The sequence below is a fragment of the Salvia hispanica genome, chromosome 3 (assembly GCF_023119035.1).
Source record: "Salvia hispanica cultivar TCC Black 2014 chromosome 3, UniMelb_Shisp_WGS_1.0, whole genome shotgun sequence".
Taxonomy (NCBI): Eukaryota; Viridiplantae; Streptophyta; class Magnoliopsida; order Lamiales; family Lamiaceae; genus Salvia; species Salvia hispanica.
The window spans coordinates 31,668,553-31,686,984 of record NC_062967.1 but is presented as its reverse complement, the minus strand read 5'-3'; the positions used below and the strand labels follow the sequence as shown (position 1 = coordinate 31,686,984).

The window sequence follows — 18,432 nt, the reverse complement described above, 5'->3', positions numbered from 1 at the left end:
CCATCAATGGGGCTTGTCAAAGCTTGTCGAAAACGAGACCATGAATGTACCGTAAGCGAAACGATATAAATAAAGTTGGTGTGGAATTTATAACAGTCGCCATTTAAAGACACATGAATTGAAATTAACATTAAATGCTTGGAGTCGGAGTTTAAGCGAAGAAGGGAACGGTCTTTCATAAAACTCAGGTGCGGATATCTTGAAGCATTATACAAATGGAGATACTAACAAGAAGGCTTTTGAGACTTACAATGATAAAGAAGAAGTTTGAGAATGACAACAAAAAAGGAGAAATTGATGTTGAAAAAGATGATTAGAGAATTTAAACCCCTAATAATACTAACTTCTATGACTTGATAATAGCGTTTTGTAATAGTGGTTAGATATAATCACCCAAAATTATCATTTTATCTAACGCAAGTATGATTTTGTCATTATATCGTTTTATCGATCAGTATCATTTATCATTTTATCTATTTGAAAGTATCATTTTATCAATGAAATTATCATTTTATAATTTTATAAGTCGAAGTATCATTTTATCAGCTTATATATCATTTTGTCAGTTAAAATATCATTTTATCCATTGAGAGTATCATTTTATCAGCTTGCATATGTCATTTTCCAGCTTATACATCATTTTATAAGGTTATTGTCATTTTATTTCTTTGCAGTATCATTTTTAAGTTAAAGTGTCATTTTATCGGTTTATAAACAAGAATGATGTTATCGACCAAAATGTCATTTTATAAGCAAAGTATCGTTTTATCTATGCCAAAATATGATTTTGTCATTATATAATTAGTATCATTTTATCAATTTTATCTGTTGAAATGTCGTTTAACTCATTGCTTGATGTCGTTTATAATTTTATAAGAGTCGAAGTATCATTTATCAGCTTATATATCGTTTTATCAAGTTGAGAGTATCATTTATCAGCTTATATGTCATTTTTTCATTTCATCATTTTATAAGGTTGTATGTTTATTTCTTTGCCGGTATCGTTTTGGTTAAAGTATCATTTTATCAAGTTTATAAACAAAAGAATGATGTTATCAATAGAAATGTCATTGCCACCAAAAATACCTAAACTATATCAAATGGCTTCAATGTTGTCTTCTCATTGACTCTGCCGCTAATTTCTTGAATCATAGCTGACCAATAAGCTGACATTTACCACAAAATCGTGAAGGCTTCGCTTTCCTTATTGCCTCTGCCTCTTTGCTACTTTGTCAACTAGCTGATCCTTTGGTACTACTGATCTGGAGGATGTACATCAATTACATCAGTCTTGCCCATTCATAAATCCTCAACCATCTTCTTCTTTTCAATGGCTTGAAGGTGCTGCACAATTTCCAAATATATGGTGTTCCAAATCATCCAAGACGTACATAACAAAGACAAATGATCTGATACTTCCTTGAGACTTTTGGATAAAATAGATAAGTTGGAGAACAACTTTTCTTAACTTAAAACGCTTTTCATCCAAATCTGCAGATAAAAGATAACATTATTACAATAAAATCTATCATTTCGATTGAAAAATAGAATTTTACAAATAAGGTTAAAAATGGAACACCACTGCGTTCAAATGGTTGTTGTTCCTCAGATGGTAGACCATGTCTTGCCTTTAGTAAAGAGCTCTTCAACCGCAACCGACCAAAATATTTCTGGGAATGAGATTAGCAGAGACTTATTCTTTAGCGAACAAAAATATATGACAGCATAACAAACCAATTAAAACTTAACAACAAGGCTAGAATGTGTCTTCACTTACCAATCGCCATGCCATCCAATGTTCTACATATTGGTCCTTGACTGATGCATCTTGATGTTATCCTCATGATAGTTATAGAAACAATCTCATACCATCTTATTTCTGTTGTACATGTTTGAAAATAGAATCATTGTAGATTGTAGATCATCTTCTCAAAAGGCAATTGGGTTGACAAATCGAGGAATAGTTGAGTAATCAGTAATTCAATCGTGAATTGGCATTCCTTTGATCTCCCCTGTATCTAGTAGAAATTGATGAACTGTACAAGATTTGCACGTGGCTTTGTGTAGTTTTTAAAAAAGCTATTATCCAGATTCGGTTTTATCGATGTAGATCTGAAGCGACCCCATGGGAAAATCTCGAAAATAGCGGGAACCAGAATTCTCTATCTTCAAACATTGATCCAAACGGTGCACGTCTTCTAATCATGCCGTTCCATTATATCATTCATATTATATCAAACTCGTCAGACTCAATAAATCAGACCAAACATGCATTCAACTCTTTTGAAATCTTTATTACCAAATTTGGGCAACTTATCGACACCTTAACCATGATATGCCACATACCGCCAGTTGCCTTGTTTTAATAAAATTACTTGTTGAACGGCAAGTTTGATACGATGTGAATAAAATGATACTTTTGTTTCATAATGATAGTTTTAGATTTTTGGCTATGAGTATCATTTTATCAGCCAAAAGTATCATTTTATCATTTATAGTATCATTTTGCTCGATAAAGTATCATTTGTCGGCCAAGTATCATTTTATTAGTAGAAGTATCATTTTATCTATTTTTAAGTATCATTTTGTCATTATATAATTGATACCATTTTATAACATAAAAATGAATTATATTTTCATGCATATAGAAAAGTATCATTTATATTTATAAGCATCATTTTATCGACGAAAAGTATAATTTTATTATTAAATATCATTTTATCCAGTATCATTTTGTCATTATATAGTCCAGTATCATTTTATAACATAAAAAATATCATTTTATAAATAGCTATCATTTATCTCAACAAAAAGTATCATTTTATCAACTGAAATATAATTTGTCGTAAAAAAGTATCATTTTATGTATTAGCAATAATGTATACACATTGAAGTGTTGTATGTTGAATCAAATGAAATTACATCTCGAACATATGATAATTTCGTCTTGAAATAGCATCAGCCAAGAAGAGTCTAGTTAACTTTCCATGAGATCTATCTCAATTTCATAATAGAAGGCATCAAATGATTCCTTTTGAGAAACGCGTATAATCAAAAATCATTTGAGCATCAAGACCATCAATGTTGGATACTTAATATCTGCGATAACCATTTCTAATATCAATAATATCATCAACATTTTCGAGTCCACCACCTAATAAGCTAAAAGTTTGAATGTGAGAGTGAGACACACCACCAATCCTTGTAAACCTCTAGATGGATAGGATCCAGTTAGATTGGCCATCATAAAATGCCTATGCTCATCATAACCATTAAATGATTATGATACTCAACAAGTGATAAACCTCATATCCTGCTGCTCTTGCCATCGAATAATATCTCAAATTGATCTTAGCAAGACATTCACACCTAAATGACCGACACCTACGCTTAAAAATGACACCGGTTGATTGGGATGCGTGACAGGGTATAAAATTCTTAGAGCCTTGTCTGCGCAAGCCAAATCTTGCCACTTAGTAATAGCTTGAACTGATTTGTTACCCATTTCACGAATGCAAAACCAGTTTGAACGAGCATAATGTTCATAAAAATGGCGCCCTACTAATGTATTGAATTTTATTTCAATCATTGGCTTAAGCATCATCACAAGCGAGGAAAGTACATACTTACAAATCAGTAAAAGTATTATTTTATCAACTAAAGTATAATTGGCAAAGTATCATTTTAATAGCCAAAACTATCATTTTATTACCCAAAAACTATCATTTTATCATCTGAAAATATCATTTTATCATTCAAAACATTTATTAATTGATCCATTCAATAAACTTGAGGTATAACACATAATCAGCAATACATAATATTAATCCTAAAATCAAATTGAATACATGAAGCAAAACAATCAATAAACTAAAATATGAACACAATCAATAAGCTAAATAATAGAAATTTGATTGTTATCTTGATATTTCCTACAAACTCAATAAGAAAAAATTTGTGGCGGCTCGATTGAACAAGTAATCGATGAAAATAATGAATTATGCAAGAAATATGCGAGCAAAATCTGAAGACTATGGAAAATGAATCAAATCGGAAGAAAATCTAAGAGCTTTATGGAAACAAAATAAGCCCGAGAAAATATGAAACAAAAATCTGGAGCATATGGAAACAAAAATCGCGAGAGAAGAGGAGAGAATGGCGAAAATTCTTTGAGAAGAAACCGATGAGAAGAGGCGTGAAATGCGGGTGAATCTGGGGCGAAATTCAAAAATTAAATGGCGAAATGACATATTTACCTCTAGCCTTTTTTTATTAAATAAATCTAAAGTTTGAATCTGACCACAAGATTATAAAATATGTGTGGTCCTGATTTGGTTATAGAGTTATCATGTGATTTGAGGGTTATGATATGATCACATATCTATATATATATATATATATATATATATATATATATATATAGGATTGTGTTAAAATGACAACACCTCCTAAAGTAACACCATACCACCATTCCTAGCCAATTATTTGTACATGTGGGCCGAATAATAAGGCGCCCATCAACTGACAATCATAAAAATTGCTCAAAGGTAATTTTTCGGGAAGCTGCAATATCAGCCACTAGGCTGCAATTTTCCCATTGCAATATCAATACAGCTAGAGCGCAATCTATAGTGCGATTAAGTTCTATTATATATATATATATATATATAGGGGTGCATTAGGGTCCTATTGCCCCCTTAGTGTTTATTTCCTTCTTAGTATCAACCATTAAATTGATGGAATGGATGGACTAGATTAAAAGGAAATATCTGATCCCGTGTTGCATTATTTGTGCTAATCTGTGCATTATGAGGGTATAAGAGTAAAAGCCTGATGGCTGGAGCGCGTTTCAAAACGGAAGGTCCGATAATTAAGCGGAATTTTCATAAACCTTTCGTCTACTCACTCTCTCTCTCTCTCATTCAATCCAATCCACCCACGATCAACACAATTCTTGACCATTCTCTCTCATTCTAAACCGCCGAAACTCTAGCCGCCGCTCCATTCGTAGAAAAAGCAACGCCAAAAACGATTCACAGCCATGAAGTAGCGATTTTCAGTCGATTCTCAACGATGCACCAGTTGATTCTGTCCATTATTGCAACAAGGTGGGTTTTTGAAATTTCGATTCAGGGTATTTAAAACATCTAAGCTTCGATTTTGGTCATTTAGGAGACCACATAGTCTTTGATTCACCGTTTCTAGCTTCGATTGAGTTCGTTGATGCAATAATGCAAAAAAATTTAGGTCAATTTTTCAGCAAAATAAGAAAATTGTAATCAATTGAACTAGGGTTCTGTCCAGTATTGAAGTTTTTTAGTCTATTTGGTACATGTTTGAATTTTACGCTTGAAACCATTAGGATTTTTTAGATGGTACTGGAAATTAACGATTTTGTGTTTAGTTTGTTGTCGATTCTATCCATTATTGATGGTTTGGTTGATTATTTAGTTATTTCTTGGTTTTTGGTCGATTTGGATTAAGGGTTGTAATCTGAAGCGATTGTCTCATTAGAATTGATGCATTATTTATGCTAATCTGTGCATTATGATTGGTTTACTGTCTACAGTAACACCAATATTAATTTCATATTAGGCATTATTAGTTTGATATTATGCATTACACATTAATGCATTATTGGTCTGATTTATTGCATTATATAATGAGAGAGATACATGACTAACTCTATGTTACATTATTGGTCTGATTTATTGCATTATATTAACATCGTTTGTGCATCATTTGTTGTGTACATTTTATGGATTGGTATGTGACAGGTCCAAAGAGTGCAGTGCAGGTTTGTGCTGTGTGTGATATCACTCGATCTAATAGGTCCAGATGATTCGACTAGACTTCAGAAGCTAGAAAACCATGAGACTTATCAGAAAGGGGTCGTTGGGTGCACTCTGTCCCTTCAAAAACCTCAACCCACTATACTACAACTAGCACAGGGAAGTAAAGGATCGATCCCACGAGGAAGCCAGGTGTCACGGAACTGTAATTGAGGATGTTTTGGGAAAGGGTTGGCTGCTGCCACGCAATTTTTTGTGGGTCGAGAACTTAAACTACTGGGTCTGAGAGATAAGCGAAACTTTACTCTACCTATTGGGTCTAATAGATCGGGAGAACTTTACTCTACCTACTTGGACCTAAGAAAGCGAAAGCGTACGGAACATACATGACTCAGAGAAAGTGAGATATTTTAAAGTTCTAAGACAACTGGAGTAAACTTAACTAGACAGACTTTCCTAATTTGGACAGACAAGCATAAAGTGAAAAGCAAGACAAATTTCCGTAAACTACCAGGGTCTGGAAAAGCATGCAGAAAAGTAAAAGAGACAAAGTAGATCGTACTTGACAGGTCTAGCAGATATGCAGAAAAAGTAAAGTACATGCTGAAAAGTACTGACATAAAGCAGATCCGGTTCTAACTACCACCAACTTCATCTTCTTCGGGAACCAAACGAGAATAGCAGAGAAAACAGGGTATTAAGCACCATGAAAATAGAGCAACCTTAAATCTAAACTTAAAACGAGACTTAAAACGAGAAATTAAAGCCTAAACTAACAGATCTACGCTACTGGACCTAAAGGATGCAGAAACAGAAAGTAAATAGCCATAATCATGCATAACGTAAACATCAAGCATCAAATATGCGAAATTCCAACTCCGAAACACCAAGATTCAACAAATCCAAACACCTTCATATGCAAATTCCCAACCTCCAACAACAAACACAGATCTCAGCTCCAAACATCCAACAACAAACAAAAACGAGAGCTAAAAACTAGAGATGAACATAAACTCAGAGATATTCAACCAAAAGCAAACATAAACTTCCATAATAACTTAAAATAGGTCTGAATCCAGTAGATCAAAGCAAGAAACTAGAGTTGCGAAACTTAAAACCAACAAGGTACTAAACGAAAGCAAATAAAATTGTTTCTTCGCCTCCACGAGGCGGTGTTACACACAGCAAAATAACAACGATGACGATGAGAACCACGGTGGCCAGAATCCTCCATGTCCAAGTGCGCAGCAGTCGAAAAGAGAAACTTGAGGTGTGGAACTAAAACATGGAACGAAAGCTAGAGCTAAGAAAGTGCAGAAGTGGCTGTTGACCGACCGTTTTCTTCTTCAAGGTTGAGCTCTTTATATATGTGAGGCTCTGATCCCTAGGGTATTCCCTCTGGTGATTTTACACTCCTGCCCTTGAGTAAGACTCTTTAAAATAATTTGCTCTCGCTCCATTCTGCTCCTGTCGCCAACTTTTGATTCTCCCAGGTCCGAACGACGACTTCTGATTTTTGCTTCAATTTCATCTCTTTTGCATCTGCCAGGTCAGGTAACAACAACTCCTGGGTCCGACAGATTTACTACGCACCTGAACTCAATAACGCACATTAGCGCCCCAAATGCACAGAATTTTAACCCTAAACCGATGCATGAAACGAGCCTTATCAGTATGCATAACTGTTTGTTGGTGTAGTGGATGTTATATAATGTTCTCCATTATTTGATGGAATGTAAACATTACTGTATGAAGTTTTGTGCATTATGTTGTTAGTGACCTTTGGTTCCTGCATTACACAATACACTACTGATACATCTCTGTTTCCTATTCTGGACAACATCTTAGCAGCGTCAGCTTGATTTTGACGAAGCGGTTGACGATGTTATTCCAAGCGAGTGAAGTTTGCAAGGACTCTGCTCACCTGCACACATAATACCAGAGGGGGTGTCAACCAGACACGTGCGACTAGGCTTTGGAGAGAGAGGCCGAAGAATTTCAACTTTGAACGGTGGGTCGAGGAGTATGGGGTGGAGTGATCGTATGGATACTTTATGGATAGGATGTTTTTTTGGGATTGGAACTGGTTTTTTTTTGTTTTGATAACTTAATGTTGAAAGTGAAAATATCAGACTTGTTGGTTAGCTAGTTGTGAACAATTTCAAGTTTTATGAACTTGTGCAAATCCAGCTTCATTTTTCGTATTAGCTGATTATAGAATTATCTTAAACCCTATAATGGATAAAAATTATTGTATAATGTAAAGTCTGACATTAATAATGTAGTATACGAACAAAATAATGTATAAAATTTTATCTAGTGTTTAAATTAATCAATATAACTTGACCGAAAAATAACCAACATAATTGCTATAAGTTAACTAGTAATGTATAAAATGTAAATAATAATGTGTATAATTTAATGAATAATTCACATTAAAGTATTACTCGCACTTTATCGTATGTAATGGAATCAATAGTGCTCTTAACAGTACTTATCACGTTCACTAAATTATGTGTTTCGTTTAATATGATGTACAATTGTACTAATAATAATGGACAAAATCATATTAATAATGTACTATATGTTAGGAATAATGTAACTGATCTCAGAATCGGATATAGATACTATATTGCGTAAAACAATGTTATTGTAGCAAATAATGCAAAAAAAAAAACAAATAATGCATTGTTATTGTGCATATAATGTACCAAAATGTACGAATGATGAGAATCAGATAATGGATTAACAAATTCTTGAGAAGGACGACATCATTTTCTACCAAAATTTATACCAAAAATCTTGAGAAGGACGACATCAATTCTTGAGAAGCACGACTAATACAATAACTTTCCACCAAAATTTATCAAAAAAAAAAAAAACCGACGTCTTCAATTGAAAAAGGACAACATCAATTTCTGGAGAAGGTCTTCAATGGAGAAAAAAACGGTGTTCAATTCCCCCAATTTCAACATCTCCATATCCGATCTCAACATCTTCCATTATAGAAGTAATTACGGGTACAGAAGAAATTACCGGTACTCTCGAAAAAAATATAATTTCAACGAGAATTAAAAACAATGCAAATTTCGCAAAATATTTTAGAAGCAGAAATTTCTTCAATGGAGAATGATGGGAGAATAATCATGAAAGAGAAGAAATAATTCTGTAATCTTTTGAATAAAACCGCTGGAATATTTTGTGATGGAGAGAATCATGGACTTTCCATAACCGACGTAAATGTGTATCCCCTAAACGCCCTTTTCTATTTTTTTAATGAATAAAAAGGATTAAATCATGCCCTATTTTCGGCCCTTAGATCTTGAAAATTGATGGTGGCGATTGAGAAGGAAAAAGAACAAAAGATGCAAAAAGGATGTGAATACATCCCTATATATATATATATATATATATATATATATATGGGTGCGTTAAAATGACAACACTCTTAAAATGACGAACTTTGTGACACCTCCGCCGCAGGGCTAATATATCCGAGAGTGCATAAAAAGCTTATTTTCGATTCATACATTGGAGTAACGTATTTTCGTCGAATGCTATGTTTACACACTTTAGACACACTTTCACAAAAAGAACACACACACACACACACACACACACACACACACACACACACACACACACACACACACACACACACACACACACACACACACACACACACACACACACACACACACACACACACACACACACACACACACACACACACACACACACACACACACACACACACACACACACACACACACACACACACACACACACACACACACACACACACACACACACACACACACACACACACACACACACACACACACACACACACACACACACACACACACACACACACACACACACACACACACACACACACACACACACACACACACACACACACACACACACACACACACACACACACACACACACACACACACACACACGAGATCTCATAATATAATATAATAAATTAAACATATAAACAATATTCATTACTTTCATGTCAAGGAATTTTTATTATCTTTTTATTAGCATATAGAAATTCAAGATTTTAAAACAATAAAAATAGAAAATGAAAAAGATACTACTTTTTGAAATTTTATGGTAAACTTTTTTCTTTTCTATATACGAAATTTTTTAAAATAAAAAATTATGACTATAACTTATACTTAGTATTTTGTTAGTATAATAAATTAGTCCTGTGATTTTTATTACTCCATCTTTTTATTAGCATATAGAAATTCAAGATTTTAAAATAATAAAAATCAAAAATCAAAAAGGAAATATTCGTATATTTCAAATAGAATAGTATGAAGGTTGCTAAAAAGTTAAATTCTATCAAAACTTCAACAGTAGCTAGTACATAACACAATTCTCACTTCCATATTAATATTATTAGGAGAATATCCATAAAATGAGCAAATGGACGTTTACTCCTCTCTTATTGTTCCTTAATTAGTGGACTAGGAATTAGGTGTATATATATGTCGTCCAAACTCCAAAGAGGCCGCCTTGCAAAGTCCATTAGGGTTTATCAGCCCATCCTCTCTCCCGAGGTTCAAAGTAAGTGTTTCTCAACGTCTCTTACCCTCTATGTATTCGTGTGATGATTGGGGATGGATTAGGGTATCTGGAATTTGTGTGTTCAAATTTGATTTTGTAATGGTAATGTTGTTTGGTTTGATGATCATGTGTACTGAATCGAATTATTGCCCCCACTGCGTTAAATTGGAACGTGTAGTCTTTTATATGTTTATGTGGTTTCGTTTGAATTATGTTAAAAATCTGAGAGCGTGATATTTAAATGTTGATGGTTGTGTTTTCTTTGTATTTGATGAACACGAATACTATCATAATGTTCTTGTAGATGTGACAATGTTAATTACTTTACATTGTTTCCTGTCTATGCATCATTCTAAAGTAATTTGTTTAGGCGTGTGCGATAATATTTTACCAAAATGCCTAATCTCATCTTTTATCTGTTCAGTATATCAGTAGTTAGTTTTATGAATGATTTCCGGGTGGTATTTACTTTAGTAGAATCATAGTATTAGCATTTTAATGATTTGTTAATTTCAAGTAAATAGCTAATTCTATTTTTTTTTCAAATTACACCAATAATACCAAATATTTGATTCCTTAATTAAAATTAAGCAAAATCAAACACGAATCTTTAAATTAGGAATCACTATTTGCATAAAGTTGGTGGAAGATTTGTTTTATGGTGAAATAAAGGGAATATAAAATTGCAATCTCATTTCTTAAGTGTTCGCAGTCTCCACTCGCATAAAATTCCAAAAGAATATTCCGCTCCCACTAACTTTTTATACTTTTTAATCATACCTATATATTTTATCTAAATTACACACTAACCACATGACATTTTTTCAATATCTTAAATTAAATTAAATAATATAATATAAGATCATTGTATAGCATTTAATTAACTAGTAAAATAATTGTTTCCATACATTTTATATGTACCGTTATTTTTTTTCCCAATATATTGAATGATATAATATTAATATGGGTCAGTCCAATATTTAATAACTAAATCAAATATTAACAAGATTAGATTAAGTTAATTCACAGTCAACTTCTCCACGCCGCCATTTCTTCTCTGTACGTTTTTTTTCTATTGTATTTTAATTTATCTTCCTTCATTTCTTCTGTATTGATAAATATGAATTGATTTGGATTTGAAAGCAATAATTCAAACTATGAAAAGTGTGTTTTGTATACTTATAGTGCAAACCTAAGATAAATTTTTCTCTTCAAAAACCTATGGGATTGGTTTTGCAGCGCTCGGAGATGGTCTCACTATTTGCATAAAATTGGTGGAAGATTTGTTTTATGGTGAAATAAAGGGAACGCATAAAATTGGCGGCACCAACGCTTCAACTCCGATTCTCTCCGGCAAGTATGTATATATTCTTAATGATGATTTTTGCGTTTAGCTGTTTCTAATTGGGGATTTCATTTTTTTACCGATCTTAATTCTGATTATCTGTTAATTTCATTTTCACGATTTGAAGTTCCGAAAATTCTCCTACTTTTTGTGATTAAGATTTGGCAGCATGGATTCTAAGAAGAAGTATGTTGATAGATGGTCGAGGCTTATCTGGAACAACGATCTTTTGACGGAAATATTCGTCCTCTTACCACCAAAATCTGTTACCCGATGCAAGTTGGTATGCAAACAGTGGCTCTCACTTATCTCCTCTCATGAATTCTGCCATCTCCACACCCTGCGCTGCCCAAACCTGCGCCCGTCTTTTATCCTGGACCCTGACGTGATCAACGATAAGTACTTTATCATTGATCCCGTAATGAATGGAGAAAAGCTAATACCTTACACCTTCTGTGTTCCAGAACACATAATACTAAAGGTCATGAAAATTTCTTGTAATGGCCTGATGCTGATACCATCTTTTAGAGACTATCCAATAGAGAGTTTCCTTGTTTACAATCCGACCACTAGGCTGTCAAGAAATGTGAGTGCGACCAATGCTAATAGTGTTGTGGCATTTGCCTTAGCTTTTGATCCTTCAAAGTCGCCCCATTACAAGCTTGTATTCATTACGGCAACCACACTCTTTTGCACCAATCCTCATGATCAGATACATACTTACCAGATCGAGGTTTATGAATCAGAGATTCACGCCTGGAAGCTCAGGTTGGGACCATTTACGTTCCCTAAGCAGCTTTCCCAGTGTGGCGAGTGCTGGGGTGCGGGTGTGTATTGTAATGGCTCGATATACTGGGAGATGTGTGATAACATCGTCTACTATGATATTGCTCAGAATGAATTCAAAACTTTCTCTATGCCTCATTATCAATCTTACAAGGCAGGAGAATTCATCAGTGGGAGCATTTCCTGTCTCCAAGAGGCAAATGGTCGTCTATACAAATCTAGATATCTCAGAAGGGACGACAGTATTCTATCAATTGAGGTGTTTGAGTTGGAGATGAATGATGATCGTTCTTCTTCATGGCTATTGAGGTACGAGGGAACAATTTCTCATCATGAACCTAGCTTAGCTTTTCAATTGAGATTCATAAAGGGATCATACGACACTGAGATGTGCAGTGCAGTGTTCAATATTTACGGAAAGATCATAGCCTACAGTTTCCTCGACAGCAGCTATAAGCTGCTTGTTGATATGAATCGCCATCCAATTCCCATTAGTTTTGGTCGTCATGGTTCTAGTAAAATGTATGAATTTGTTGAATGCTTAGCTGTGGTTTGATGCAACTCAGACTTTGATGATATTACTATGTAGATTATGGCTCTATGTTCAAGATCTTTGGTTTGGTGTTTGCTAAGTTATGTCTTATTGCAACATTTTGTATTTTCTTACGTTGTATTTATGAACATTTTGTAATATTTGCATCAATGTTCTTCAGATGCAGGCTTTTGAAACATCCCTCTGTACCACTGCTCACTCTATCTGATAAATTTGGAGACATATCTGACATAGAAAAACACATAATATAGTTTAATGTGTTGTTTGAAGAAAGTACATACTACATAAACAAGAATTTTAGTTACACATAATATAGTTTAATGTACTGTGTAACTCACATTATCATGCACTTCTCTTAACAAGGTTATGGATTCTTCAACTAAGCCATCTAATTCCCCAGGTATACATTTTCTGATAAAGTTATAATTATTTGTGGACACCAGCCACACATCTAATTCACCAACCATTTAACAAGAAAAGCCAAAAACCACTGTAGATACATACTCACCATAGATGCAGTCATGGAGATCAGGTAGCTTCACAATGAGATAAGCCTTCCGCGGTTGATTATGCGACTTGATTCTGCGGTTGTTAATGCGACAAGGAGAGGCAAATTGTGTTTAAAATTTGCTGGGAAATCCATCCGCTAGATTTGGGACTAAAACCGAGCACCCTTCCAATGTGTTTAAAATATTTGTTGAGCATTTCGTACTTGCAAAATCAGACTAATCAGTTATCCACCGAGCACACATAAGGTGCTCGAACAATTTATTTTCGAGCATAGACAGTGCTCGGAAAGTCTCGTATATTCGAAGAAGTAATCGGAGTTATTGATTGTTGCTCGGAGTATGGTTGGAAATACCGTGCACTTGTAGTGCTTGGAGTTTTGTGCTCGCTATTCAACATTTTTTTTTAGTGTTGGTTGTATTTATTTAAGTATTATTTTACTAATTTCACATTTTGTATAAATAAAATAAAACATAACACATTTTGAGAAATTTTAAAGCAAGTTTTAAAAATTTAAATATTTTTTTTTAATTTGAAGACTCTATTTAACATAACATATAATATGTCTATTTTATATTAAAATTGAACGTCATGTTTTAAGTTATTTATATTATAAAATTAATCAATAAAGTGTTGTATTAGAAATCACATAAAGAGAATAATAAAGATTTTATTGGGTTTTTAGGCCAATCCATCGGGATTTCGGTTTAGCCATATATGGTTACGAGCTAATCGGGTGCAGGCTTATCGGGTTAAAAATTTTCAATTCTAATCCTATAAATTTAGCAAGCTATTTGAGTCAAGCTATTTGAGTCAACACACGAGTTGCGGGCTGCACTGACATCACTATTGGTAACTATTTGACAAAAAGTAGTTGTAACATAGGATTAATTTTTAAACAGAAAACGTTTAGTGTTGTACTCGTCATAGAATATTCTTACATATATGACGTCATAGAATGACGTCAGTGATGAAACGTCAGTTTTATAATAGGAAATTGAAAAATTAGGAAAAACCCGCTTTTCTTATTCAATTTATCAAATTTATTTTTCAATAACTTTTCAATAGATCAGTATTTCATTTAAACGTTGAATAAATACAAGAATTATGATTTGATAATAATTATGCCCAAAATAAAGGGTTATTTAAATGGAACGAATTAGTTTTAATTATGTTTCTCTAGTTCTTATTTTTCAAACTAATTACACAATTGAACACCAAATATTTACACATTTTAAAAATAAATTTTGTTTGAAAAAAGTTAATTTGCATATCATATTCATATTCTAACGAATAATAATAAATTTAGAAAAGTATACAATAGTTACGAATGACCAATAGATTAAAATTCTAGAAAAGTATACTATAGTTACAAATAATTTGATATTATGAGCAGAAAATATTAAGGGTAGACTAATATGGGACAATGTATGATAAAAGTTTAAATAGATCACTATTTATTTATATCTCATTTTTGGATTTAAGGATGATAATGTGATATTTGCATTGAACATATAGCAAAGGCATTTGAGCATTCTACGTGAAAATGCTTTCTACTCTTTATTAAATTATTTACGTAAGAATTCCATTTATAAATATACTCTCTCACAATCAATACTTTTATTTTTCCATTTTGATTTGATTACAAAAATTAATTACTTTTTATTTTTTAATAAATTAATTTTATACTTATTTTTCCATTTTGATTCGATTACAAACATTATTTACTTTTTATTTTTTAATAATTTAATTTTTTTAATAAGATGAACTCATTCTCGGCGTGCAGTACTCTAAGTGGCTGTTCGGTTTATGAAACAAAATTATCTTGAGATGCAGTTTAAGATACACTAAAATAGACCTTGGCTAGGATAAATTAGTATAATGAGGAGAGCGAGATGGATAAATTATTAGGAGGGCGTGAGGTGAGATGGTTAGTCATGAGATTAGGGGAAAAGGAGTCCATTCAAATGGGCCGAAACAGGCCCAAATCTACAATTGTTAGCTAAGATTTAGTTGAAAGTGTGAATGGAGAAGATAAAAGTTATCTTGGGAACCGAACCGGCACTAACTATATTTTTAGTTAGTTCTATAGTGAACAAAGGGATTATGACTTATAGTTAGAGTGATGTATTCTTCTTTTACGAACAAAAACCCTAATTTACGAAACTATTCTCATTTATCACAAAAATTTCAATGCAAATGTTCTATCACGTACATTTATCGTATATAGAGAGAGGGAATGATAGTTACTTAAAAGATGTAGGGTTTGTATACACGGAGGGTGACAATGGAGCCTAAGATAATCCCTCCAATTATGAATCTTCTCTTTATGAAAATAGAATTAGTGCTCAATCTTGTGCTTTTGTGTGAACCTTTGAGTACAATTTCATCCAGTGGCAGACACACAAAATATATTAAGCAGACGCTTTACTGAATACTTCATCTGTCTCATTAAAATTTTCTGTTTTGCTTGTTCCATTAAAAATAAAATGTTGCCTAAAATAACAACAACAACATCTCTGTTTTTTCACCTCTCTTACTTTTATTCTTTTCTCATTAACTCACAAAACAACATTATATAAAATCATGTACTGAAAAACAAATATTACATTTCTAATGGGCCAGATGGAGTATATATTATGTGTAATCAATATAGAAAACACAATAAATCAGGAGTAACAAATATATAAACATGTACTCTGTGTCCCATCATAAGTGTATTAGTATTCATTTTTGGGACGTCTCATCTCAAGTGAGTCATTTCATTTTTTTAACGAAATATCGTACGATTGCTATCTTTTACTTTGTTTTTTCTCCTATTTGATTATATATTCACTCATTTACTTTTTGTTTTATTTCCAGTTCATTTACTTAAATTAATAGTAACAGAATTATGCATATTATCATTACTAACTTTTGAAAAGTCCAGTTTAATCAAAGAATTCAATTATTCGCTCATCATCGCAGTACTCCAAGATCTTCTCTTCAGTCTGCTCTCTTTCAAAGAATTCAATTATTCGTGATCATCGCTTCTCATCATCGCAGTACTCCAAGATCTTCTCATCAGTCTGCTCCAAGAATTCAAGAAAATCATCTCCTCTCATCCAAGAATTCAAGAATTCAATCTGTACTTGCCTCTCTGCAGAATGAATAGAGATATGATGTCCGTGTTAAGCATGGATTTAATAGCTAATGTATTAGTCCGACTATCTATCAAAGACATGACTCAATTGAAGGTCGTACGCAAAGGGTGGAATGAGGTTCTATCGTCTGTAGAGTTCTGCCAGTCCTACGATTCCTACATGCGCCCAATAAGGTATTCTTACATCCTTTACTTGGATTTTCCATCAATGAGTTTTATCGAGTTTGACCCCATCCTAAAAATGGGAGCAAAGAGATTATACGACATGAAATATCTACTCCGACTAAGGACCGTAGGTTCAATATGCCTTATCGTCAAGTCATAAATTCGTGTCGAGGACTTATACTTGTCAGCTCGGATTTCCTAAAGGAAGAATTCTACGTGTACAATCCGGCAACACGGCTATACAAATTGCTTACTACCCCTGAGTGCGATGTTGAGCAACGGTCTAATAATTTGATACCAGCCTTGGCATTCGATCCAACAGTATCCCACCACTATAAAGTGGTGTGTATTGTGTGCACCTCGAAACTTGTGGGAGATGAATACAGGTACCGGGCTAACATTTATAGCTCGGAGACGGACGAATGGAGCACGAGATTGTTAGCACATCAAAAGGTCAAGAATTGTAGCAAGGGCGTCTACTTCGGTAGGTCGGTTTATTGGGAGGCATCGCATGGAGTGATACGGTATGATATTAAGGATAATCATTTGGAAAGTTTGGGTTCGGCCAAAGAGTATTACCACCCGAAGATATCGGATAGTGACGCTGAGTCCGGGCTGCAAGAGATCGAGGGGCATCTGTACAAATGCAGGCTACACATATCGGAAAACAAGTCTCAGTCGATTCAGCTCTACAGGATGGAGATGGACGAAAATATGTTAACTTCGTGGCTTAGGGTCCACGACGACCCAATCAATAGGTGTGGTTGTGCTTTTAGATCAAGGAATGATTGGCATGCCATATTGGGATGCATGTCAATCAAAGGTGAGATACGCACCGTGGTTTACCACAAGTGCAAGAGAATGATCCTTTTCAACCACTCCAACAAAGAAAGTAGCTCGAACTTTGAGATGATTGATACACTTTGTGACTCGGAGTTATCAATTGCATCTAAACCTCAATTGCACAGCTACCAGCCAAGTCTGGCGGTAGTGTGTGCTCCGAAGGTTAAGCAAGCCCCGGCACCCGATAGCACAGGAGAGGAACTCACGACGCCGGAGGAAGAGGAACCAGCTGAAGCAGCGACTGCGCAAGAGGCGACACCGGTTCGTGAGGCGAGACCTCAGCGCTCGCGCAGGCCACCAAACCGTTTTGGAGACTTGGTGCCTCACTAGTTTTATTTTTCTTTATTTCTGAATATTAGTTACTACGAATCTTTTTGGATATTTTGCTTAATTCATCTAATAGGCCTTGTTATTCTTTTTCCCAATTTATGAAATAATAAGTTTTGCCTAATTTCTTTTCTTTAAGTTATCGTGATCCACCGGAAACTCACACAACACACAACAAACGCATATATGTGAGCAACCTAATTTTCACACTTCCTGAGCTCTCAAGTAACTGCAAAAACCCATGAGATTTGTTTGTAAGTTGAGTGCTCATTTTGGGTGGTAAAATGGTACCACGGTGCTTTTGATATATTTTGCAATGACTCAAGTTTGGGGGTATTTGATGCAAATCAAATATTCAATTTTTATTCTCAACTTTGTGTGG

At 34.0% G+C, this 18,432-nt stretch overlaps 2 protein-coding genes across 2 annotated transcripts; both read left to right on the top strand.

Annotated features, from left to right (window-relative positions):
* The first annotated feature begins 11,675 nt into the window (after positions 1-11,675).
* On the top strand, positions 11,676-13,069 carry LOC125211129 (F-box protein At5g07610-like). Its single transcript, XM_048110832.1, has 2 exons — positions 11,676-11,739; positions 11,887-13,069. Exon 2 carries the CDS (start codon positions 11,897-11,899, stop codon positions 13,067-13,069), a length of 1,173 nt encoding a protein of 390 aa, XP_047966789.1. The 5' UTR covers positions 11,676-11,739; positions 11,887-11,896.
* A 3,949-nt stretch (positions 13,070-17,018) lies between these two features.
* LOC125209876 (F-box protein At5g07610-like) lies at positions 17,019-18,053 on the top strand. The gene has a single exon (XM_048109452.1). The coding sequence runs from the start codon at positions 17,019-17,021 to the stop codon at positions 18,051-18,053; it is 1,035 nt and encodes a 344-aa protein (XP_047965409.1).
* Positions 18,054-18,432: the final 379 nt, after the last annotated feature.

Bases quoted from the DNA above. Each gene is read 5' to 3' on its own strand.
- LOC125211129 (XM_048110832.1), top strand. From the start codon at position 11,897: ATGGATTCTAAGAAGAAGTATGTTGATAGATGGTCGAGGCTTATCTGG.
- LOC125209876 (XM_048109452.1), top strand. From the start codon at position 17,019: ATGCCTTATCGTCAAGTCATAAATTCGTGTCGAGGACTTATACTTGTC.